The 27,798-nt window shown below is 43.8% G+C and overlaps 1 protein-coding gene across 1 annotated transcript in view; it reads right to left on the reverse strand.

Moving 5' to 3' along the window:
* LOC129817886 (uncharacterized) overlaps window positions 1-23,333 on the reverse strand; it is a 50,559-nt gene extending 27,226 nt beyond the window's left edge. The window contains exons 1-5 of the mRNA XM_055873485.1: window positions 22,830-23,333; window positions 22,542-22,552; window positions 20,192-20,287; window positions 18,822-18,992; window positions 16,555-16,694 (exon numbers count right to left, since the gene is read on the reverse strand). Coding sequence (XP_055729460.1) covers window positions 16,555-16,694; window positions 18,822-18,992; window positions 20,192-20,287; window positions 22,542-22,552; window positions 22,830-23,333 — 922 coding nt within the window. The remainder of the gene's footprint in view (window positions 1-16,554; window positions 16,695-18,821; window positions 18,993-20,191; window positions 20,288-22,541; window positions 22,553-22,829) is intronic.
* Between the last annotated feature and the right edge of the window lie 4,465 nt (window positions 23,334-27,798).

Raw genomic sequence — 27,798 nt, forward strand, 5'->3', positions numbered from 1 at the left:
CGACCCAGCCCAAAGACAAGAAGAAGTGCTCTGGCCCGACCCAGCCCAAAGACAAGAAGAAGTGCTCTGGCCCGACCCAGCCCAAAGACAAGAAGAAGTGCTCTGGCCTGACCCAGCCCAAAGACAAGAAGAAGTGCTCTGGCCTGGCCCAGCCCAAAGACAAGAAGAAGTGCTCTGGCCTGACCCAGCCCAAAGACAAGAAGAAGTGCTCTGGCCTGACCCAGCCCAAAGACAAGAAGAAGTGCTCTGGCCTGACCCAGCCCAAAGACAAGAAGAAGTGCTCTGGCCTGACCCAGCCCAAAGACAAGAAGAAGTGCTCTGGCCTGACCCAGCCCAAAGACAAGAAGAAACACATTGATCACATGTTAACTCCTTTGATTTTTGTCCCTTTAGTATTGTATACTGTAGTACAGTGCATTGTGGGCTGTATACTGTAGTACAGTGCATTGTAGGCTGTATACTGTAGTACAGTGCATTGTAGGCTGTATACTGTAGTACAGTGCATTGTAGGCTGTATACTGTAGTACAGTGCATTGTAGGCTGTATACTGTAGTACAGTGCATTGTAGGCTGTATACTGTAGTACAGTGCATTGTAGGCTGTATACTGTAGTACAGTGCATTGTAGGTTGTATACTGTAGTACAGTGCATTGTAGGCTGTATACTGTAGTACAGTGCATTGTAGGCTGTATACTGTAGTACAGTGCATTGTAGGCTGTATACTGTAGTACAGTGCATTGTAGGCTGTATACTGTAGTACAGTGTATTGTAGGCTGTATACTGTAGTACAGTGCATTGTAGGCTGTATACTGTAGTACAGTGTATTGTAGGCTGTATACTGTAGTACAGTGCATTGTAGGCTGTATACTGTAGTACAGTGCATTGTAGGCTGTATACTGTAGTACAGTGCATTGTAGGCTGTATACTGTAGTACAGTGCATTGTAGGCTGTATACTGTAGTACAGTGCATTGTAGGCTGTATACTGTAGTACAGTGTATTGTAGGCTGTATACTGTAGTACAGTGCATTGTAGGCTGTATACTGTAGTGCAGTGCATTGTAGGCTGTATACTGTAGTGCAGTGCATTGTAGGCTGTATACTGTAGTGCAGTGCATTGTAGGCTGTATACTGTAGTGCAGTGCATTGTAGGCTGTATACTGTAGTGCAGTGCATTGTAGGCTGTATACTGTAGTACAGTGCATTGTAGGCTGTATACTGTAGTACAGTGCATTGTAGGCTGTATACTGTAGTACAGTGCATTGTAGGCTGTATACTGTAGTACAGTGCATTGTAGGCTGTATACTGTAGTACAGTGCATTGTAGGCTGTATACTGTAGTACAGTGCATTGTAGGCTGTATACTGTAGTACAGTGCATTGTAGGCTGTATACTGTAGTACAGTGCATTGTAGGCTGTATACTGTAGTACAGTGTATTGTAGGCTGTATACTGTAGTACAGTGCATTGTAGGCTGTATACTGTAGTACAGTGCATTGTAGGCTGTATACTGTAGTACAGTGTATTGTAGGCTGTATACTGTAGTACAGTGTATTGTAGGCTGTATACTGTAGTACAGTGTATTGTAGGCTGTATACTGTAGTACAGTGTATTGTAGGCTGTATACTGTAGTACAGTGCATTGTAGGCTGTATACTGTAGTACAGTGTATTGTAGGCTGTATACTGTAGTACAGTGCATTGTAGGCTGTATACTGTAGTACAGTGCATTGTAGGCTGTATACTGTAGTACAGTGTATTGTAGGCTGTATACTGTAGTACAGTGCATTGTAGGCTGTATACTGTAGTACAGTGTATTGTAGGCTGTATACTGTAGTACAGTGCATTGTAGGCTGTATACTGTAGTACAGTGTATTGTAGGCTATATACTGTAGTACAGTGTATTGTAGGCTGTATACTGTAGTACAGTGCATTGTAGGCTGTATACTGTAGTACAGTGTATTGTAGGCTGTATACTGTAGTACAGTGCATTGTAGGCTGTATACTGTAGTACAGTGCATTGTAGGCTGTATACTGTAGTACAGTGCATTGTAGGCTGTATACTGTAGTACAGTGTATTGTAGGCTGTATACTGTAGTACAGTGTATTGTAGGCTGTATACTGTAGTACAGTGCATTGTAGGCTGTATACTGTAGTACAGTGCATTGTAGGCTGTATACTGTAGTACAGTGCATTGTAGGCTGTATACTGTAGTACAGTGTATTGTAGGCTGTATACTGTAGTACAGTGCATTGTAGGCTGTATACTGTAGTACAGTGCATTGTAGGCTGTATACTGTAGTACAGTGCATTGTAGGCTGTATACTGTAGTACAGTGCATTGTAGGCTGTATACTGTAGTACAGTGTATTGTAGGCTGTATACTGTAGTACAGTGCATTGTAGGCTGTATACTGTAGTACAGTGTATTGTAGGCTGTATACTGTAGTACAGTGCATTGTAGGCTGTATACTGTAGTACAGTGCATTGTAGGCTGTATACTGTAGTACAGTGCATTGTAGGCTGTATACTGTAGTACAGTGTATTGTAGGCTGTATACTGTAGTACAGTGCATTGTAGGCTGTATACTGTAGTACAGTGCATTGTAGGCTGTATACTGTAGTACAGTGCATTGTAGGCTGTATACTGTAGTACAGTGCATTGTAGGCTGTATACTGTAGTACAGTGCATTGTAGGCTGTATACTGTAGTACAGTGCATTGTAGGCTGTATACTGTAGTACAGTGCATTGTAGGCTGTATACTGTAGTACAGTGCATTGTAGGCTGTATACTGTAGTACAGTGCATTGTAGGCTGTATACTGTAGTACAGTGCATTGTAGGCTGTATACTGTAGTACAGTGCATTGTAGGCTGTATACTGTAGTACAGTGCATTGTAGGCTGTATACTGTAGTACAGTGCATTGTAGGCTGTATACTGTAGTACAGTGTATTGTAGGCTGTATACTGTAGTACAGTGCATTGTAGGCTGTATACTGTAGTACAGTGCATTGTAGGCTGTATACTGTAGTACAGTGTATTGTAGGCTGTATACTGTAGTACAGTGCATTGTAGGCTGTATACTGTAGTACAGTGCATTGTAGGCTGTATACTGTAGTACAGTGTATTGTAGGCTGTATACTGTAGTACAGTGCATTGTAGGCTGTATACTGTAGTACAGTGCATTGTAGGCTGTATACTGTAGTACAGTGCATTGTAGGCTGTATACTGTAGTACAGTGCATTGTAGGCTGTATACTGTAGTACAGTGTATTGTAGGCTGTATACTGTAGTACAGTGCATTGTAGGCTGTATACTGTAGTACAGTGCATTGTAGGCTGTATACTGTAGTACAGTGCATTGTAGGCTGTATACTGTAGTACAGTGTATTGTAGGCTGTATACTGTAGTACAGTGCATTGTAGGCTGTATACTGTAGTACAGTGCATTGTAGGCTGTATACTGTAGTACAGTGTATTGTAGGCTGTATACTGTAGTACAGTGTATTGTAGGCTGTATACTGTAGTACAGTGTATTGTAGGCTGTATACTGTAGTACAGTGCATTGTAGGCTGTATACTGTAGTACAGTGCATTGTAGGCTGTATACTGTAGTACAGTGTATTGTAGGCTGTATACTGTAGTACAGTGCATTGTAGGCTGTATACTGTAGTACAGTGTATTGTAGGCTGTATACTGTAGTACAGTGTATTGTAGGCTGTATACTGTAGTACAGTGCATTGTAGGCTGTATACTGTAGTACAGTGCATTGTAGGCTGTATACTGTAGTACAGTGCATTGTAGGCTGTATACTGTAGTACAGTGTATTGTAGGCTGTATACTGTAGTACAGTGCATTGTAGGCTGTATACTGTAGTGCAGTGTATTGTAGGCTGTATACTGTAGTACAGTGCATTGTAGGCTGTATACTGTAGTACAGTGTATTGTAGGCTGTATACTGTAGTACAGTGTATTGTAGGCTGTATACTGTAGTACAGTGCATTGTAGGCTGTATACTGTAGTGCAGTGCATTGTAGGCTGTATACTGTAGTACAGTGCATTGTAGGCTGTATACTGTAGTACAGTGCATTGTAGGCTGTATACTGTAGTACAGTGCATTGTAGGCTGTATACTGTAGTACAGTGCATTGTAGGCTGTATACTGTAGTACAGTGCATTGTAGGCTGTATACTGTAGTACAGTGCATTGTAGGCTGTATACTGTAGTACAGTGCATTGTAGGCTGTATACTGTAGTACAGTGCATTGTAGGCTGTATACTGTAGTACAGTGCATTGTAGGCTGTATACTGTAGTACAGTGCATTGTAGGCTGTATACTGTAGTACAGTGTATTGTAGGCTGTATACTGTAGTACAGTGCATTGTAGGCTGTATACTGTAGTACAGTGTATTGTAGGCTGTATACTGTAGTACAGTGCATTGTAGGCTGTATACTGTAGTACAGTGCATTGTAGGCTGTATACTGTAGTACAGTGCATTGTAGGCTGTATACTGTAGTACAGTGCATTGTAGGCTGTATACTGTAGTACAGTACATTGTAGGCTGTATACTGTAGTACAGTGCATTGTAGGCTGTATACTGTAGTACAGTGCATTGTAGGCTGTATACTGTAGTACAGTGCAGTGTAGGCTGTATACTGTAGTGCAGTGTATTGTAGGCTGTATACTGTAGTGCAGTGTATTGTAGGCTGTATACTGTAGTACAGTGCATTGTAGGCTGTATACTGTAGTACAGTGCATTGTAGGCTGTATACTGTAGTACAGTGCAGTGTAGGCTGTATACTGTAGTGCAGTGTATTGTAGGCTGTATACTGTAGTACAGTGCATTGTAGGCTGTATACTGTAGTACAGTGCATTGTAGGCTGTATACTGTAGTGCAGTGTATTGTAGGCTGTATACTGTAGTACAGTGCATTGTAGGCTGTATACTGTAGTACAGTGCAGTGTAGGCTGTATACTGTAGTGCAGTGCATTGTAGGTTGTATACTGTAGTACAGTGCATTGTAGGCTGTATACTGTAGTACAGTGTATTGTAGGCTGTATACTGTAGTACAGTGTATTGTAGGCTGTATACTGTAGTACAGTGTATTGTAGGCTGTATACTGTAGTACAGTGCATTGTAGGCTGTATACTGTAGTACAGTGCATTGTAGGCTGTATACTGTAGTACAGTGTATTGTAGGCTGTATACTGTAGTACAGTGCATTGTAGGCTGTATACTGTAGTACAGTGCATTGTAGGCTGTATACTGTAGTACAGTGCATTGTAGGCTGTATACTGTAGTACAGTGCATTGTAGGCTGTATACTGTAGTACAGTGTATTGTAGGCTGTATACTGTAGTACAGTGCATTGTAGGCTGTATACTGTAGTACAGTGCATTGTAGGCTGTATACTGTAGTACAGTGCATTGTAGGCTGTATACTGTAGTACAGTGCATTGTAGGCTGTATACTGTAGTACAGTGTATTGTAGGCTGTATACTGTAGTACAGTGTATTGTAGGCTGTATACTGTAGTACAGTGCATTGTAGGCTGTATACTGTAGTACAGTGCATTGTAGGCTGTATACTGTAGTACAGTGCATTGTAGGCTGTATACTGTAGTACAGTGCATTGTAGGCTGTATACTGTAGTACAGTGCATTGTAGGCTGTATACTGTAGTACAGTGCATTGTAGGCTGTATACTGTAGTACAGTGTATTGTAGGCTGTATACTGTAGTACAGTGCATTGTAGGCTGTATACTGTAGTGCAGTGCATTGTAGGCTGTATACTGTAGTACAGTGCATTGTAGGCTGTATACTGTAGTACAGTGCATTGTAGGCTGTATACTGTAGTACAGTGCATTGTAGGCTGTATACTGTAGTACAGTGCATTGTAGGCTGTATACTGTAGTACAGTGCATTGTAGGCTGTATACTGTAGTACAGTGCATTGTAGGCTGTATACTGTAGTACAGTTCATTGTAGGCTGTATACTGTAGTACAGTTCATTGTAGGCTGTATACTGTAGTACAGTTCATTGTAGGCTGTATACTGTAGTACAGTGCATTGTAGGCTGTATACTGTATAATGGACAAAATGTATGGCCCTGAACATTGTGCTTTCCATGTATTAACAGTACTGACTGCTCAATAGATTTTGACTGGTTGCAGGTTCATATCAACAAAGAACAAGAATTACAGTGTCACAGAGACAAAGGACAAGAATTACAGTATCACAGAGACAAAGGACAAATTTGTGAGATGCAGCGTACAGTCTGTAAAAATAGGGGTACAAGGAGGAGGAAAAACAAAAAACAAAATTGCAAAGAGCAAAGCAGAGTAGTAATTTCTGATCAATTTTGAGCTACTATGATAGAACATGTTTTCGTTCATCAAAAGACAATGATGGAAAAATATGAATATTTTTTTAGATTAAAAGTTTACTTCTCCCTGAGAATTGTATGTTTTGAACAATGTGTTTTCTATTTTTCAGTGTATTGTTTACTGACTGCTTGAGAGTGTATATCATGTTGATCACTTTGTTTATGATTTGAGAGCAGTGTTTGATTTTGAAACTGGTAAAACTGTTTTGAGGCGAATGTTTCATTTTGCGAGAGGAGTCAGAGGTTATGTAAATAGTGCTTGAAGATGAGGTTTTGTGTTTAATGTTTTCAGGAAATGGAGCGAGCAAGGTTTCAGAAATTGTGTTTTAGCAATCGAGAAAAACTGTAATATATTTTATATATAAATATGTATATATCATTTATATTTATTTTATTTTTATATATGTGTATACTTTGACAATGTAAGTAATAATGTACTTGCCATGTCAATAAAGTCAATTGAATTTAATTTAATTGAGAGAGAGAGAGGGGAGAGAGGGAGAGAGACAGGAGGGAGAGAGACAGAGGGAGGGAGAGAGGGGAGAGAGAGAGAGGAGAGAGAGAAAGAGGGCATGGGATAGGGGAGAGAGAGAGAGGAGAGAGAGAGGAGAGAGAGGGGAGAGAGGGCGAGAGACAGAGAGAGGGGGAGGGAGAGGGGAGAGAGCGAGAAAGGGGAGAGAGGGAGAGAGAGAGAGAGGTAGGGGGGAGAGAGAGAGAAAGGGGAGGGGGGAGAGAGAGAAAGGGGAGAGAGGGAGAGAGAGAAAGGGGAGAGAGGGAGAGAGGGAGAGAGAGAGAGGGAGGGGGGAGAGGGGGGAGAGAGAGAGGCGAGAGAGAGAGATAGGGGGGGGGAGGGGAGAGAGAGAGAAAGCGAGAGAGAGAGGCGCGAGAGAGAGAGAGAGAGAGAGAGAGAGCGGGAGGGAGGGAGGGAGAGGGGAGAGAGAGAGAGAGAGAGAGAGAGGGGAGAAAGGGAGAGAGAGAGAGAGAGAGAGAGAGAGAGAGAGAGAGAGAGAGAGAGAGAAAGATAGAGAGAGAGGCGTGAGAGAGAGAGAGAGAGAGAGCGGGAGGGAGGGAGGGAGAGGGGAGAGGGGAGAGAGAGAGAGAGAGAGAGAGAGAGAGAGAGAGAGAGAGAGAGAGAGAGAGAGAGAGAGAGAGAGAGAGAGAGAGAGAGAGAGAGAGAGAGAGAGAGGGGAGAAAGGGAGAGAGAGAGGGGGGTCAACAGGAGGAAACATACAACACTGAACTTGTCGTGAAGCAAGCAATCTCTTGTGAGTCGTGATAGACTAATGGGCCAGTGCAGCAACATTGGGTTCTGACACTATCAAAGAACATACGGAATGGTTTCAAAATGAAGTATATGTATGCTAGGGCGGCAGGTATCAAATAAAATAAAATAAAATAAAATAACGTTCTATTTGTCACATACACATGGTTAGCAGATGTTAATGCGAGTGTAGTGAAATGCTTGTGCTTCTAGTTCCGATCATGAAGTAATATCTAACAAGTAATCTAACAATTTCACAACAACTACCTTATACACACAAGTATAAAGGAATGGGCTATCTCCATTGTGTCCCGCCACCCTCCACCCACCACCCGCCAACCCCTTTTTTACGCTACTGCTACTCTCTGTTCATCATATATGCATAGTCACTTTAACCATATCTACATGTACATACTACCTCAATCAGCCTGACTAACCCGTGTCTCTATGTAGCCTCGCTACTTCTATAGCCTCGCTACTGTATATAGCCTGTCTTTTTACAGTTGTTTTATTTCTTTACTTACCTATTGTTCACCTAATACCTTTTTTGCACTATTGGTTAGAGCCTGTAAGTAAGCATTTCACTGTAAGGTCTACACCTGTTGTATTCAGCATTTCACTGTAAGGTCTACACCTGTTGTATTCAGCATTTCACTGTAAGGTCTACACCTGTTGTATTCAGCATTTCACTGTAAGGTCTACACCTGTTGTATTCAGCATTTCACTGTAAGGTCTACACCTGTTGTATTCAGCATTTCACTGTAAGGTCTACACCTGTTGTATTCAGCATTTCACTGTAAGGTCTACACCTGTTGTATTCAGCATTTCACTGTAAGGTCTACTACACCTGTTGTATTCAGCATTTCACTGTAAGGTCTACTACACCTGTTGTATTCAGCATTTCACTGTAAGGTCTACACCTGTTGTATTCAGCATTTCACTGTAAGGTCTACACCTGTTGTATTCAGCATTTCACTGTAAGGTCTACACCTTTTGTATTCAGCATTTCACTGTAAGGTCTACACCTGTTGTATTCAGCATTTCACTGTAAGGTCTACACCTGTTGTATTCAGCATTTCACTGTAAGGTCTACACCTGTTGTATTCAGCATTTCACTGTAAGGTCTACTACACCTGTTGTATTCAGCATTTCACTGTAAGGTCTACTACACCTGTTGTATTCAGCATTTCACTGTAAGGTCTACTACACCTGTTGTATTCAGCATTTCACTGTAAGGTCTACTACACCTGTTGTATTCAGCATTTCACTGTAAGGTCTACTACACCTGTTGTATTCAGCATTTCACTGTAAGGTCTACTACACCTGTTGTATTCAGCATTTCACTGTGAGGTCTACTACACCTGTTGTATTCAGCATTTCACTGTAAGGTCTACTACACCTGTTGTATTCAGCATTTCACTGTAAGGTCTACTACACCTGTTGTATTCAGCATTTCACTGTGAGGTCTACACCTGTTGTATTCAGCATTTCACTGTAAGGTCTACTACACCTGTTGTATTCAGCATTTCACTGTAAGGTCTACTACACCTGTTGTATTCAGCATTTCACTGTAAGGTCTACTACACCTGTTGTATTCAGCATTTCACTGTGAGGTCTACACCTGTTGTATTCAGCATTTCACTGTGAGGTCTACACCTGTTGTATTCAGCATTTCACTGTAAGGTCTACACCTGTTGTATTCAGCATTTCACTGTAAGGTCTATGACCTGTTGTATTCAGCATTTCACTGTAAGGTCTATGACCTGTTGTATTCAGCATTTCACTGTAAGGTCTATGACCTGTTGTATTCAGCATTTCACTGTAAGGTCTACACCTGTTGTATTCAGCATTTCACTGTAAGGTCTATGACCTGTTGTATTCAGCATTTCACTGTGAGGTCTACTACACCTGTTGTATTCAGCATTTCACAGTAAGGTCAACTACACCTGTTGTATTCAGCATTTCACTGTGAGGTCTACTACACCTGTTGTATTCAGCATTTCACAGTAAGGTCAACTACACCTGTTGTATTCAGCATTTCACTGTAAGGTCTACTACACCTGTTGTATTCAGCATTTCACTGTAAGGTCTATGACCTGTTGTATTCAGCATTTCACTGTGAGGTCTACTACACCTGTTGTATTCAGCATTTCACTGTGAGGTCTACTACACCTGTTGTATTCAGCATTTCACTGTGAGGTCTACTACACCTGTTGTATTCAGCATTTCACTGTAAGGTCTACTACACCTGTTGTATTCAGCATTTCACTGTGAGGTCTACTACACCTGTTGTATTCAGCATTTCACAGTAAGGTCTACTACACCTGTTGTATTCAGCATTTCACTGTAAGGTCTACTACACCTGTTGTATTCAGCATTTCACTGTGAGGTCTACTACACCTGTTGTATTCAGCATTTCACTGTGAGGTCTACTACACCTGTTGTATTCAGCATTTCACTGTGAGGTCTACTACACCTGTTGTATTCAGCATTTCACTGTAAGGTCTACACCTGTTGTATTCAGCATTTCACTGTAAGGTCTACTACACCTGTTGTATTCAGCATTTCACTGTAAGGTCTACTACACCTGTTGTATTCAGCATTTCACTGTAAGGTCTACACCTGTTGTATTCAGCATTTCACTGTAAGGTCTACTACACCTGTTGTATTCAGCATTTCACTGTAAGGTCTACACCTGTTGTATTCAGCATTTCACTGTAAGGTCTACTACACCTGTTGTATTCAGCATTTCACTGTAAGGTCTACTACACCTGTTGTATTCAGCATTTCACTGTAAGGTCTACACCTGTTGTATTCAGCATTTCACTGTAAGGTCTACTACACCTGTTGTATTCAGCATTTCACTGTAAGGTCTACACCTGTTGTATTCAGCATTTCACTGAAAGGTCTACTACACCTGTTGTATTCAGCATTTCACTGTGAGGTCTACTACACCTGTTGTATTCAGCATTTCACTGTGAGGTCTACTACACCTGTTGTATTCAGCATTTCACTGTGAGGTCTACTACACCTGTTGTATTCAGCATTTCACTGTGAGGTCTACTACACCTGTTGTATTCAGCATTTCACTGTAAGGTCTACACCTGTTGTATTCAGCATTTCACTGTAAGGTCTACTACACCTGTTGTATTCAGCATTTCACTGTAAGGTCTACTACACCTGTTGTATTCAGCATTTCACTGTAAGGTCTACACCTGTTGTATTCAGCATTTCACTGTAAGGTCTACTACACCTGTTGTATTCAGCATTTCACTGTAAGGTCTACACCTGTTGTATTCAGCATTTCACTGTAAGGTCTACTACACCTGTTGTATTCAGCATTTCACTGTAAGGTCTACTACACCTGTTGTATTCAGCATTTCACTGTAAGGTCTACACCTGTTGTATTCAGCATTTCACTGTAAGGTCTACTACACCTGTTGTATTCAGCATTTCACTGTAAGGTCTACACCTGTTGTATTCAGCATTTCACTGTGAGGTCTACTACACCTGTTGTATTCAGCATTTCACTGTAAGGTCTACACCTGTTGTATTCAGCATTTCACTGTAAGGTCTACTACACCTGTTGTATTCAGCATTTCACTGTAAGGTCTACACCTGTTGTATTCAGCATTTCACTGTAAGGTCTACACCTGTTGTATTCAGCATTTCACTGTAAGGTCTACTACACCTGTTGTATTCAGCATTTCACTGTAAGGTCTACACCTGTTGTATTCAGCATTTCACTGTAAGGTCTACACCTGTTGTATTCAGCATTTCACTGTAAGGTCTACACCTGTTGTATTCAGCATTTCACTGTAAGGTCTACACCTGTTGTATTCAGCATTTCACTGAAAGGTGAACATACAACATACAACCTGTTGTATTCAGCGCACGTGACAAATAAACTTTGATTTGATTTGAATACGAATATGTACATAAAAGTATATAGATGAGCGATGGCAGAGCGATGGCAGAGCGATGGCAGAAGATGCAGTAGATGGTATAGAGTACAGTATTGTCACGTGATTAGGGTTGGCATTCTAGTTTCTTTATTTCTATGTTTTCTATTTCTTTCTTTTTGGCCGAGTGTGGTTCCCAATCAGAGGCAGCTGTCTATCGTTGTGTCTGATTGGGAATCATACTTAGGCAGTCCTTTTTCCCTCTTTCATTTGTGGGTTTTTATTTTTGCACTGGTTGTTATTTTGCCCTGCAGAACGTCACGTTTGTATTTGTTTTGTTGTTGTCGGTGTTCATTTAATAAATAAATAGAATGAACACGTACCACGCTGCGATTTGGTCCACTTCTTGTAGGGTATGTAAACATTATATAAAGTGGCATTGTTTAAAATGGCTAGTGAGACATTTATTACATCCAATTTTTTATTATTAAAGTGGCCAGAGATTTGAGTCAGTATGTTGGCAGCAGCCACTCAATGTTAGTGATGGCTGTTTAACAGTCTGATGGCCTTGAGATAGAAGCTATTTTTCAGTCTCTCGGTCCCAGCTTTGATGCACCTGTACTGACCTCGCCTTCTGGATGATAGCGGGGTGAAAAGGCAGTGGCTCGGGTGGTTGTTGTCCTTGATTATCTTTTTGGCCTTCCTGTGACATCGGGTGGTGTAGGTGTCCTGGAGGGCATGTAGTTTGCCCCTGGTGATGCATTGTGCAGACCTCACTACCCTTCGGAGAGCCTTACGGTTGTGGGCGGAGCAGTTGCCGTACCAGGCGGTGATACAGCCCAACAGGATGCTCTCGATTGTGCATCTGTAAACGTGTTTTTGGTGACAAGCCACATTTCTTCACCCTCCTGAGGTTGAAGAGGCGCTGCTGCGCCTTCTTCACCATGCTGTCTGTGTGGGTGGACCATTTCAGTTTGTCCGTGATGTGTATGCCAAGGAACTTAAAACTTTCCACCTTCTCCACTACTGTTCCGTCGATGTGGATAGGTGGCTGCTCCCTCTGCTGTTTCCTGAAGTCCACGATCATCTCCTTTGTTTTGTTGACATTGAGTGTGAGGTTATTTTCCTGACAGAAACCTCCGAGGGCCCTCACCTCCTCCCTGTAGGCCGTCTCGTCATTGTTGGTAATCAAGCCTAACACTGTAGTGTCGTCTGCAAACTTAATGATTGAGTTGGAGGCGTACATGGCCGCGCAGTCATGGGTGAACAGGGAGTACAGGAGAGGGCTGAGAACGCACCCTTGTGGGGCCCCAGTGTTGCGGATCAGCGGGGTGGAGATATTGTTTCCCACCCTTACTACCTGGGGGCGACCCGTCAGGAAGTCCAGGACCCAGTTGCACAGGGCGAGGTCGAGACCCAGGGTCACAAGCTTAATGACGAGTTTGGAGGGTACTATAGTGTTAAATGCTGAGCTGTAGTTAATGAACAGCATTCTTACATAGGTATTCCTCTTGTCCAGATGGGTTAGGACAGCGTGCAGTGTGATTGCGATTGCATCGTCTGTGGACCTATTGGGGCGGTAAGCAAATTGGAGTGGGTCTAGGGTGTCAGGTAGGGTGGAGGTGATATGGTCCTTGACTAGTCTCTCAAAGCACTTCATGATGATGGAAGTGAGTGCTACGGGGCGATAGTCATTTAGCTCAGTTACCTTAGCTTTCTTGGGAACAGGAACAATGGTGGCCCTCTTGAAGCATGTGGGAACAGCAGACTGGTATAAGGATTGATTGAATATGTCCGTAAACATACCAGCCAGCTGGTCTGCGCATGCTCTGAGGATGTGGCTCGGGATGCCATCTGGGCCGGCAGCCTTGCGAGGGTTAACACGTTTAAATGTTTTACAAACGTTGGCTGCAGTGAAGGAGAGCCCGCAGGTTTTGGTAGCGGGCCGTGTCGGTGGCACTGTATTGTCCTCAAAGCGAGCAAAGAAGTTGTTTAGTTTGTCTGGGAGCAAGACATCGTGGTCTGCGACGAGGCTGGTTTTCTTTTTGTAGTCCGTGATTGACTGTAGACCCTGCCACACATAGCTACACTGTTTGTCATGTTTCCGGTCGCCTGATTAAAAGCAGTGGTTCGCACTTTCAGTTTTGCGGGAATGCTGCCATCAATTCACGGTTTCTGGTTGGGGAAGGTTTTAATAGTCGCTGTGGGTACAACATCACCGATGCACTTGCTAATAAACTCGCTCACCGAATCAGCGTATTCATCAATGTTATTGTCCGACGCTATGCGGAACATATCCCAGTCCACGTGATCGAAGCAATCTTGAAGCGTGGAATCCGATTGGTCGGACCAGCGTTGAACAGACCTGTGCACGTGCGTTTCCTGTTTTAGTTTCTGTCTATAGCCTGGGAGTAACAAAATTGAGTCGTGGTCAGATTTTCCGAAAGGAGGGCAGGGGAGGGCTTTGTATGCGTCTCGGAATTTCTAGTAACAATGATCCAGGGTTTTACCAGCCCAAGTCGCGCATTCGATATGCTGATAAAATTTAGGGAGCCTTGTTTTCAGATTAGCCTTGTTAAAATCCCCAGCTACAATAAATGCACCCTCAGGATATGTGGTTTCCAGTTTACATAGAGTACAATGAAGTTCTTTCAGGGCCGTCGATGTGTCTGCTTGGGGGGGGGGGGGGGAGATATACACGACTGTGATTATCGAAGAGAATTCTCTTGGTAGATAATGCAGGCGGCATTTGATTGTAAGGAATTCTAGGTCAGGTGAACAAAAGGACTTGAGTTCCTGTATGTTATGATCACACCACGTCTCGTTAATCATAAGGCAAAAAATACATGAAAAAAAAAACATTCTGCACAGTTTCCTAGGAACGCGAAGCGAGGCGGCCATCTTTGTCGGCGCCAGATGTCCTAGCGGTTTGAGCGTTGGGCAGTATAGGGTGCTGGGTCGAATACACAAGCTGATGAGGTGAAAAATCTGTTCATGTACCTTTGAGCAAGGCACTGAACTCTAAATTGCTCCAGGGGCGCCGTACTGCTATGGCTGACTGTAAAACAACACATTTCACTGCACCTATCTGGTTATTAGGTACACCAGCCGTTCACAAAAATGTATAGCTCCTACCAACAGTGAGTCATAGTGGCCATTGCTTACTATATAAAGCAGGCAGACAGGCATCGAGGCATTCAGTTACTGTTTGATTGGCAAAACGATTGACCTAAGCGACTTTGAGCGTGGTATGATCGTCGGTGCCAGGCATGTTTTTTCGCAGTACTTTAGAAACGGCCAGCCTCCTGGGCTTTTCACGCATGACATTGTCTAGGGTTTACCAAGAATGGTGCGACAACAAAAAATGACATCCAGTCAGTCGGCAGTCATGTGGGCAGAAATAGCTCTTTGAAGAGAGAGGTTGAAGGAGAATGGCAAGAATCGTGCAAGCTAACAGTGGTGTGCTGAACGGTATCTCGGAACGCACAACTCGTCGATCCTCGTAACTGATGGGCTAAACGCAGCAGACGACCACACTGGGTTCCACTGCTATCAGCTGAAAACAAGATGCGGCTCCAGTAGGCACACCGTCACCAAAATTGGACAATTGAGGATTTGAAAAACATTGCCTGGTCTGACAAACCCCGGCTCCTGTTGCACCATGCTGACGGCAGAGTCTGGATTTGGTGTAAGCAGCATGGTGCAGCAGAGTCCATGGCCCCATCCTGCCTTGTGTCAACAGTACAGGCTGGTGGCGGTGGTGTAATGGTGTGGGGAATGTTTTCTTAACACAGGTTGGGTCCCTTGATACCAATTGAGCAACGTGTCTATGCCTCTAAGAATTCAGGCTGTTCTGGAGGCAAAGGGGGAGGTCCGACCCTTTACTAGATTGGTGTACGTACCTAATAAACTGGCCTCTGAGTGTATACTTTTTTTTGCCTATTAACAAGACATTTTCATATCTAACAGATATCACCAAGAAATCAAAAAAATTACCTGATCCTCAAGATTAGAGCAGCGACAATATTTATTATTGATGAAGCAATTGATCTCTGGGATTCACGGCTGAAATATATCCTACATCGGTACAGTACATGTATAGCACGTGTATCATCAGTCTCACTCTGTATGCCTGTCTCTCTCTCTCTCTCTCTCTCTCTCTCTCTCTCTCTCTCTCTCTCTCTCTCTCTCTCTCTCTCTCTCTCTCTCTCTCTCTCTCTCTCTCTCTCTCTCTCTCTCTCTCTCTCTCTCTCGCTCTCTCTCTCTCTCTCTCTCTATCCTCCCATGTCCTTTGTCTGTGGCCTACTTGTTGTTAAGACAGAGTTTCCTGGTGAGTATATACTGTAGGTCTATGAAAAGATACTGTAGAAACACATATAATGTTTTGGAGCAGGTGCTAGAGATGAAAACACATGTCCAGCAAAAAGAAAGACCCCCCACACACACACACACACACACACACACACACACACACACACACACACACACACACACACACACACACACACACACACACACACACACACACACACACACACACACACACACACACACACTAATGAAATCATAAGGGTCTAATTGCGTTTTAATAACACATTAATCTCATAGGTCACGTCTGGGTGTCTGGGTACATTACATGATTCTCTCACCTCCATGGTCTGCATTAGACTGGACTTCATAGCTTCTCTCATCAACGTGGCCAACACTCAACTGATACCTTGTGGGGCGAACACAGTGAGAGTCAACTGATACCTTGTGGGGCGAACACAGTGAGACTCAACTGACACCTTGTGGGGCGAACACAGTGAGACTCAACTGATACCTTGTGGGGCGAACACAGTGAGACTCAACTGATACCTTGTGGGGCGAACACAGTGAGAGTCAACTGATACCTTGTGGGGCGAACACAGTGAGACTCAACTGACACCTTGTGGGGCGAACACAGTGAGAGTCAACTGATACCTTGTGGGGCGAATACAGCGAGACTCAACTGACACCTTGTGGGGCGAACACAGTGAGAGTCAACTGATACCTTGTGGGGCGAACACAGTGAGAGTCAACTGACACCTTGTGGGGCGAACACAGTGAGAGTCAACTGACACCTTGTGGGGCGAACACAGCGAGAGTAAACTGATTCCTTGTGGGGCGAACACAGCGAGAGTCAACTGATACCTTGTGGGGCGAACACAGCGAGAGTCAACTGACACCTTGTGGGGCGAACAGAGTGAGAGTCAACTGATACCTTGTGGGGCGAACACAGTGAGAGTCAACTGATACCTTGTGGGGAGAACACAGTGAGAGTCAACTGATACCTTGTGGGGCGAATACAGTGAGAGTCAACTGACACCTTGTGGGGCGAACACAGTGAGAGTCAACTGACACCTTGTGGGGCGAATACAGCGAGACTCAACTGACACCTTGTGGGGCGAATACAGCGAGACTCAAGTGACACCTTTTGGGGAGAACACAGTGAGAGTCAACTGATACCTTGTGGGGAGAACACAGTGAGAGTCAACTGATACCTTGTGGGGCGAACACAGCGAGACTCAACTGACACCTTGTGGGGCAAACACAGTGAGAGTCAACTGATACCTTTTGGGGCGAACACAGTGAGAGTCAACTGATACCTTGTGGGGCGAATACAGTGAGAGTCAACTGACACCTTGTAGTGCGAACAGAGCGAGACTCAACTGACACCTTGTGGGGCGAACACAGTGAGAGTCAACTGACACCTTGTGGGGCGAACACAGTGAGAGTCAACTGACACCTTGTGGGGCGAACACAGTGAGAGTCAACTGACACCTTGTGGGGCAAAGACAGTGAGAGTCAACTGATACCTTGTGGGGCGAACAGAGCGAGACTCAACTGATACCTTGTGGGGCGAACACAGCGAGAGTCAACTGATACCTTGTGGGGCGAACACAGCGAGAGTCAACTGATACCTTGTGGGGAGAACACAGCGAGAGTCAACTGACACCTTGTGGGGCGAACACAGTGAGAGTCAACTGACACCTTGTGGGGCGAACACAGTGAGAGTCAACTGACACCTTGTGGGGCGAACACAGTGAGAGTCAACTGATACCTTGTGGGGCGAACACAGTGAGAGTCAACTGATACCTTGTGGGGCGAACACAGTGAGAGTCAACTGACACCTTGTGGGGCGAATACAGTGAGAGTCAACTGACACCTTGTGGGGCGAACACAGTGAGAGTCAACTGATACCTTGTGGGGCGAACACAGTGAGAGTCAACTGATACCTTGTGGGGCGAACACAGCGAGAGTCAACTGACACCTTGTGGGGCGAACACAGCGAGACTCAACTGACACCTTGTGGGGCGAATACAGTGAGAGTCAACTGATACCTTGTGGGGCGAACACAGTGAGAGTCAACTGATACCTTGTGGGGCGAACACAGTGAGACTCATCTGACACCTTGTGGGGCGAACACAGCGAGACTCAACCTGCTCCAGAGCGCTCAGGACCTCAGACTGGGGGCGAAGATTCACCTTCCAACAGGACAACGACCCTAAGTACAGAGTCAAGACAATGCAGGAGTGGCTTCGGGACAAGTCTCTGAATGTCCTCAGCAAAGTCTGTCTACTTTGCTGAGTCCATATGGTGTTTTAGTCTGTCTACTTTGCTGAGGCCATATGGTGTTTTAGTCTGTCTACTTTGCTGAGGCCATATGATGTTTTAGTCTGTCTACTTTGCTGAGGCCATATGGTTGTTTTAGTCTGTCTACTTTGCTGAGGCCATATTGTGTTTTAGTCTGTCTACTTTGCTGAGGCCATATGGTTGTTTTAGTCTGTCTACTTTGCTGAGGCCATATGGTTGTTTTAGTCTGTCTACTTTGCTGAGGCCATATGGTGTTTTACTTTGCTGAGGCCATATGGTTGTTTTAGTCTGTCTACTTTGCTGATGCCATATGGTGTTTTAGTCTGTCTACTTTGCTGAGGCCATATGGTGTTTTAGTCTGTCTACTTTGCTGAGGCCATATGGTTGTTTTAGTCTGTCTACTTGGCGTTGTTTAGTAGCCCTACTTTGTCCATATAATTATTCCATTGCTAACATCTGTCATTATGTCGTGATCCATGCCCATGTTTGCTTGCTATAATTATTTATTCTCACCCAGACATGTTTAATAAAATGACACATATAGATAGTTTATTTTGATTGTACTGTACAAATGTTGGCATAAGTGTGTGTGTGCGTGCATGTGTGCGTGCATGTGTCTATGTATATGTGTGTGCTTGAGTGTATGTATGTGTTTGAGTGTATTTGTGTGTGTGATGACCTTACCACGTGACCACCACGTATTTCCCATCAGGCTGTGCCTTGAGGCGGTCCATAACCTCGAGACAAACTTTGGCTCGGGTCGTCCCATAGGTCTCCACCTCCTCTGAGAAGAGGCCAACCCTGGCCAGATAGCCAATTGTCTTTGGTGTGCAGGAGTGTCTGATCACGCCATCACTGAAAAAGGTCACAGTAGCTAGAGCACGTGGAGCGCTTCTCTCATAAATGACATTATACTGATGTAGGCCTACAGTGATGCCAATTCTCCCCTGTTCTCTTTACTAATGTGGTTGTATCCTTATGGTGACTACTGCTGTTCCTGGTACGTCTGTTAGGACTTGGTCCTTGGTTACTGTCCAATTCACACTGTAGGAGCAATTTAAAGATATAACTACAACGGTTGTATTGACTGACTGAGTAACTGACTGACTGACTGAGTAACTGTCTGACTGGCTGACTGACTGAGTAACTGGTTGACTGGCTGGCTGGCTGACTGACTGACTGAGTAACTGGTTGACTTGCTGGCTGGCTGACTGACTGACTGAGTAACTGACTGACTGGCTGGCTGGCTGACTAACTCGTTGACTGGCTGGCTGGCTGACTGACTGACTAACTGACTGACTGACTGACTGGCTATCTGGCTGGTTGACTAATTGACTGACTGGCTGGCTGGCTGGCTGGCTGGCTAACTGACTGACTGACTGACTGGCTGGCTGGCTGACTAACTGACTGACTGGCTGGCTAACTGACTGACTGACTGACTGACTGGCTGGCTGGCTGGCTGGCTGGCTGGCTGGCTGGCGGGCGGGCTGACTAACTGACTGGCTGACTGGCTGGCTGGCTGACTAACTGACTAACTGACTGACTGGCTGGCTAACTGACTAACTGACTGACTGGCTGGCTGGCTGGCTGGCTGGCTTACTGACTGACTGGCTGGCTAACTGATTATCACCGGGTCACCTTCATGAAACCCAAATTAACCTGAGATAAGTGTAAAAGGCACAAGTCTTCTAAAGTGAAGATATCAAGTCTATACCAGAGATATCAAGACTATACCAGAGATATCAAGACTATACCAGAGATATCAAGACTATACCAGAGATATCAAGTCTAAACCATAGATATCAAGTCTAAACCACAGATATCAAGTCTATACCAGAGATATCAAGACTATACCAGAGATATCAAGACTATACCAGAGATATCAAGACTATACCAGAGATATCAAGACTATACCAGACATATCAAGTCTAAACCAGAGATATCAAGACTATACCAGAGATATCAAGTCTATACCAGAGATATCAAGTCTATACCAGAGATATCAAGTCTAAACCAGAGATATCAAGTCTATACCAGAGATATCAAGTCTATACCTGGGTTGAGGTTCCTGTGGCTTCAGCTTAGCGTCAGAAATGTTCCACTTTCCTGGCTGGTACGTCTTGAGGAAGCACTTCACACTGGACATTGTTCTAGAAATGACAAAGAAAGAAAGTACGAGATTAAACAGTTATTGAATTTTTTTTCTCCCCAAAAATATGTTCAGCAGCTAAAGTGATAATATAAACATCTTCATTTAAAACTACAAAAAAAAAGTGCTATTTTTTTTAGAACTGTAAGTTCAACCCCCTTTATGGGGTTGTGTTTCTGATAGAACCATTACAACTAAATTAGAAAACAAGAAAATGACTTCCTAAATGAACATTGATTTTTATATAGGTGTGTTTCTAATAGAACCATTACAACTAAATGAGAAAACAAGAAAATGACTTCCTGGGTAAAATGAGACACTCAAAAGCAATGAAAGAGAAAGACAGTGATGCGTCCCAAATGGTACCCTATTCCTTATTTAGTGCACTCCTTTTGATCAGGTCCAATAGGGAATAGGGTACCATTTAAGATGTAGCCAGTAAATGCATAACTAGCACCTCCCTTTTAGTCAAAGCCCTAAGGATTAATCTCAGTAAACAATTGTAGATTTACTTCTGTTTGTTGGCTGCACGAAAAAAAAGAACAGCCATAGAGGGGTTCAAGTCAAGATAATTATGTGACCATAAAATAGACAGTTAAGAATTAGTCCAATCTTTTATTATGTGTGATTTTAGTATCATTATCTTAAAGAGGAAAATCAGGAAGGTAATTGTCCCCCATGGCTCAAAATGAGTGACTGTGCATTATAATAATATTAAAGTATGAATTAGGCTGTTTGAGAAGGTTTGAATCCTAAGCAACCTGCATACACATTATTTCAAGTACAATAGGCTAACATAGCTACTGTAGTAGGTTAAAGCTGTGTGCTTCAAAACCTTGGTAGAGCATGGGTGGAGTAGCCATGGTGGTGCTCATGAATTTCCTTTCTTTTTTGGCTTCAGACCAATGCCTTCTTCTCACTTCATTAACCTTCTTGGTAGTCTTAAACAAATCTACTTTGAAACAAAAGTATACATCTCACACACATGGTTATGGGCTTAAAAAAAGGAGCCACCTGTACCATGTCAGATATAGAGATGGAATGTATTACATTTTGAGTTTGCATCCCAATATGAAACTTTATATACATCACAGAAGACTGAAATATAACATAACCATTTGACAAAGAAACACCGGATTTTCAGCTTATTTTAAAAAATGTTTTAGGAATTAATTATTATAAAAAAAATATGAAATACTATTCCACCCATGAGGCCACTAGAGGGCGATATGGTCATTTGACTGCAGGAAGGATATATATACACAGCATAATTTTTTGTTTTTAATTTTTATACTGGAAGGTGATTTTCTGTTAAAGGTGCATTATACAACATTTCTACATGCAAAGACAGATTTTTTTGGAGTAACCAAGTCTGCCATTGACAGTGCTATTGCAACCTTTAATTTGGAGTGTGACCCTCACCTGTGTAGCTAATGAGCTCTATGCAGCTGTTAGGAGAACTGTACAGTGGATGAAACATTCTCCCAGGTTGCCCGAGAGAGCTTCACCGCATTTATACTGGTCAGCCTGGGAACACACACACACAGACAAATCTATAGCAACACATTTAGCAACACATATAGCAACACATTTAGCAACAGATGCTTAGGAATAGGTAGAGAAAGGCACACCTTCAGAGACTGCATAGCAAACATTGTACATGTGTCAAATAAACCCAAACACACACACACACATATGCTGGTGTGCACGGTGAACAAACACACACACGCGCGCACACACACACACACACACACACACACACACACACACACACACACACACACACACACACACACACACACACACACACACACACACACACACACACACACACACACACACACACACACACACACACACACACACAAACACACACCTAAACACTATCCTTAAATAGTTACTGATGTCAGCAGGTCATGTCACTCTCAGGAAAAGAAAGGTCAACAGAGTTCATTATGCTAATAGTTAGCAGGAATTGGAAGTGCAGTATAATGACATGTTTTTGTCTACACTGAGTGTACAAAACATTAAGAACACCTTCCTAATAATATTGAGTTGCACCATTAGCATTAGCATGGTATTCTCATTGCAAGTGTAAAGAGAGGAAACCTCATAGTTTGAAAACTAATCAACGCTTCCAAGCTGCTTAGCCACACATACTTTGAGTAGGCGGCATAAAGTAGCCTAGCGTTAGTAGGGAAAAGCAAACAAATTAAACTCACACCTTCTAGCGAGCAAACAATCAACACATTTACCTAAAAGTCATCTGAAGAAGTGTGGGAGAAGAAGAAGAGAAAGACCCTTAAGAATCACAGAAAATGTGTTGTAGACACTCTTGGTATGACATGAAGGATACACAAAAGGGCTTTTCACACTACTGACCAGAGCTGAACTCAGCCCAACTGAAACAAGCTGTACTGAGCTGACCCGGCTACGCCTCCACCACAGTTGCTGGAACTGTTCTGGAAAGGACAACATGAAAAGAACATATCCAAGCCTGCAAGATACAGTTTGGGTTGGTGCGAAAAGGGTAAAAGACACACCTGCAACACTACCAGACCTGGCCAGAAGCCAGGGAACTGATCTCTCATCTCCTCCACCTGCAACACTACCAGACCTGGCCAGAAGCCAGGGAACTGACCCCTCATCCACTCCACCTGCAACACTACCAGACCTGGCCAGAAGCCAGGGAACTGACCCCTCATCCCCTCCACCTGCAACACTACCAGACCTGGCCAGAAGCCAGGGAACTGATCTCTCATCTCCTCCACCTGCAACACTACCAGACCTGGCCAGAAGCCAGGGAACTGACCCCTCATCCCCTCCACCCGCAACACTACCAGACCTGGCCAGAAGCCAGGGAACTGATCTCTCATCTCCTCCACCTGCAACACTACCAGACCTGGCCAGAAGCCAGGGAACTGACCCCTCATCCCCTCCACCTGCAACACTACCAGACCTGGCCAGAAGCCAGGGAACTGATCTCTCATCCCCTCCACCTGCAACACTACCAGACCTGGCCAGAAGCCAGGGAACTGATCTCTCATCTCCTCCACCTGCAACACTACCAGACCTGGTCAGAAGCCAGGGAACTGATCTCTCATCTCCTCCACCTGCAACACTACCAGACCTGGCTAGAAGCCAGGGAACTGACTCCCCTTCACTCCAACACACAGTAATGCTGCGGTGTAATAGGCTGCTCACTGAGATGTCTTGTTGTACGAGACGACTGTCGCCACGGTGCGCATGCCTCCTCTGCATCCTGTTGACCCTAGACAGAGGGTGTTGACCCTAGACAGAGGGTGAGGACCCTAGATGGAGGGTGTGGACCCTAGACGGAGAGTGTGGATCCGGGACCCTAAACGGAGGGTGAGAACCCTAGATGGAGGGTGAGGACACTAGACGGAGGGTGTGGACCCTAGACGGAGGGTGAGGACTCTAGACGAAGGGTGCGGAACCAGGACCCTAGACAACCCTAGGCGAAGGGTGTGGATCCTAGATGGAGGGTGAGGACCCTAGATGGAGGGTGAGGACACTAGACAGAGGGTGTTGACCCTAGACTGACCCTAGACAGAGGGTATGTATCCAGGACCCTAGATGGAGGGTGTGGACCCTAGATGGAGGATGTGGATCCAGGACCCTAGATGGAGGGTGAGGACCCTAGACAGAGGGTGTTGACCCTAGACGGAGGGTATGGATCCAGGAACCTAGACGGAGGGTGAGGACCCTAGATGGAGTGTGAGGACCCGAGACGGAGGGTGAGAACCCTAGACGGAGGGTGAGGACCCTAGACGGAGGGTGAGAACCCTAGACGGAGGGTGAAGACCCTAGACGGAGGGTGAGAACCCTAGACGGAGGGTGAGGACCCTAGACGGAGGGTGAAGACCCTAGACGGAGGGTTGAGCACACTAGACGGAGGGTTGAGCACACTAGACGGAAGGTAAGGACACAAGACGGAGGGGTGAGGATGGAAAAGAAAAGCATGGCTGACAACTGAGAACAAGTGAGAACATGACAAGTGACATTATTACCACAGCTACAAATATAGAGCAAGCCATGTCACTGCAAACCTATACAACATATGAATGAAGAGATGAAGAGGGAAAGACGGAGAGATGGTAGATGGAAAGATGAAGAGATGAAGAGGGAGAAATGGAGAGATGGTAGATGGAAAGATTAAGAAATGGAGAGATGGGAGTTGGGAGATGGAAAGATGAAGAGATGAAGAGGGAGAAATGGAGAGATGGTAGATGGAAGATGAAGAGACGGAGAGACGAAGAGACGGATAGATAAACGGATGGAGAGATGGTATAGGGTATAGGGTATAATACTCCAACATAGTGGTCTAGGCAACTCCTCCTCCTATTAGTGTGTGTGTATATGTGTGTGTGTGTGTGTGTGTGTGTGTGTGTGTGTGTGTGTGTGTGCGTGCGTGCGTGTGTGTGTGTGTGTGTGTGTGTGTGCGTGTGTCTCCCCAGGCCATTACTGGAGCTCTCTCTCTTTCAAAGTGCAGCTGGGGAGGCTTCCAGTTGTATTTTATCAGTCTCTGGATTTTCCGTGTCATTCCTGCCTACTCCAGACTGAACTTGCTACTCCAGACTGAACGTGAACTAGGTAGATAAGTCTCCCTGTCAAGGCTATTGGTTTAGAAAGAGTATTTATAACATGGGGAAAGTTGCAACTCTAGGTTCAAACCAAATTTCCAGGGGCAGGGGGTTTGGTTAAAGCCCCCATGCAGTCTTTGTAATTGTATTTTTCAATCATCACTGTATGCCTAATAAATCACTGTGCCCGTTTATTTAATTAAAATAACTCCCAAATTATTTAAAAAAATATTTCCCTGAGCCTCCTTTGACCCTTGAAATGCTCAGTCTGATCATGTGGGTGTTTGGAAACAAATATGAAGATATTTACATAGCGTTACAAGCGTTTACAAGCGTTATTATCTGGCCAGGTTTTGATGTTTTGTCACTTATTTTGTGGCACAGAGTCTACATTAATTACTCTCTACGCAACCAGAAACAGTAGCCGCAGCATGGCTCCTGCGGGAAAAAAATGCTAGTAAGACGCCCAATCGGCACTCTGATTGGACCAGCAAAATGTCAATCTACACAGGTCGGGTGAGCTAGTGAACAGATTGCCGATTTCCTATACAGCTACAGTGGGGCAAAAAAGTATTTAGTCAGCCACCAATTGTGCAAGTTCTCCCACTTAAAAAGATGAGAGAGGCCTGTAATTTTCATCATAGGTACACTTCAACTATGACAGACAAAATGAGAAAAAAAATCCAGAAAATCACATTGTAGGTTTTTTTATGAATTTATTTGCAAATGATGGTGGAAAATAAGTACTTGGTCAATAACAAAACTTTATCTCAATACTTAATACTATATACCCTTTGTTGGCAATAACAGAAGTCAAACGTTTTCTGTAAGTCTTCACAAGGTTTTCACACACTGTTGCTGGTATTTTGGCCCATTCCTCCATGCAGATCTCCTCTAGAGCAGTGATGTTTTGGGGCTGTTGCTGGGCAACACGGACTTTCAACTCCCTCCAAAGATTTTCTATGGGGTTGAGATCTGGAGACTGGCTAGGTCACTCCAGGACCTTGAAATGCTTCTTACGAAGCCACTCCTTCGTTGCCCGGGCGGTGTGTTTGGGATCATTGTCATGCTGAAAGACCCAGCCACGTTTCATCTTCAATGCCCTTGCTGATGGAAGGAGGTTTTCACTCAAAATCTCACGATACATGGCCCCATTCATTCTTTCCTTTACACGGATCAGTCGTCCTGGTCCCTTTGCAGAAAAACAGCCCCAAAGCATGATGTTTCCACCCCCATGCTTCACAGTAGGTATGGTGTTCTTTGGATGCAACTCAGCATTCTTTGTCCTCCAAACACGACGAGTTGAGTTTTTACCAAAAAGTTATATTTTGGTTTCATCTGACCATATGACATTCCCCCAATCTTCTTCTGGATCATCCAAATGCTCTATAGCAAACTTCAGATGGGCCTGGACATGTACTGGCTTAAGCAGGGGGACACGTCTGGCACTGCTGGATTTGAGTCCCTAGTGTGTTACTGATGGTAGGCTTTGTTACTTTGGTCCCAGCTCTCTGCAGGTCATTCACTAGGTCCCCCCGTGTGGTTCTGGGATTTTTGCTCACCGTTCTTGTGATCATTTTGACCCCACGGGGTGAGATCTTGCGTGGAGCCCCAGATCGAGGGAGATTATCAGTGGTCTTGTATATCTTCCATTTCCTAATAATTGCTCCCACAGTTGATTTCTTCAAACCAAGCTGCTTACCTATTGCAGATTCAGTCTTCCCAGCCTGGTGCAGGTCTACAATTTTGTTTCTGGTGTCCTTTGACAGCTCTTTGGTCTTGGCCATAGTGGAGTTTGGAGTGTGACTGTTTGAGGTTGTAGACAGGTGTCTTTTATACTGATAACAAGTTCAAACAGGTGCCATTAATACAGGTACCGAGTGGAGGACAGAGGAGCCTCTTAAAGAAGAAGTTACAGGTCTGTGAGAGACAGAAATCTTGCTTGTTTGTAGGTGACCAAATACTTATTTTCCACCATAATTTGCAAATAAATTCATTAAAAATCCTACAATGTGATTTTCTGGAATTTATTTTCTCATTTTGTCTGTCATAGTTGAAGTGTACATATGATGAAAATTACAGGCCTCTCTCATCTTTTTAAGTGGGAGAACTTGCACAATTGGTGGCTGACTAAATACTGTTTTGCCCCACTGTATATGATCCGGTCAGTGGTGGGAAAAGCACCCAATAGTAAAGATACCTTCATAGAAAATAACTCAATAAAAGTGAAAGTCACCCAGCAAAATACTACTTGAGTAAAAGTAAAAAAGTATTTGTTTTTAAATATACTTACGTATCAAAAGTAAATGTAATTGCTAATATATACTTAAGTATCAAAAGTAAAAGTATAAATCATTTCAAATGTCTTATATTAAGCAGATCAGACGGCATAATTTTCATGTTCTTTTAATTTACAGATAGCCAGGGCCACACCGACACTCAGACATACTTTACAGATTAATCATTTGTGTTAAGTGAGTCCAGCAGATCAGAGGCAGTGGGGATGACCCGGGATGTTCTCTTGATAAGTATTTTATTTTTGTCTCTGTATTTATGTATTTATTTAACCTTTATTTAACTAGGCAAGTAAGTTAAGAACAAATTCTTATTTACAATGAAGGCCTACCAAAAGGCAAAAGTCCTCCTGCGGGGTTGGGGTTTGGATTAAAAATACAAATAAAATACAAATATAGGACGAAACACACATCAGAATGATGAACTGGACAATTTTCCTGTCCTGCTTAGGATTCAAAATGTAACGAGTACTTTTGGATGTCAGGGAAAATGCATGGAGTAAAAAAGCACATTGTTTTCTTTAGGAATGTAGTGAAGTAAAAGTAACATTTCTCCAATATATAAATTGTAAAATAAAGTACTGATACCCCCAAAAACTACTTCAGTAGTACTT

This window comes from Salvelinus fontinalis, chromosome 20, assembly GCF_029448725.1.
Source record: "Salvelinus fontinalis isolate EN_2023a chromosome 20, ASM2944872v1, whole genome shotgun sequence".
NCBI classification, from domain to species: Eukaryota; Metazoa; Chordata; class Actinopteri; order Salmoniformes; family Salmonidae; genus Salvelinus; species Salvelinus fontinalis.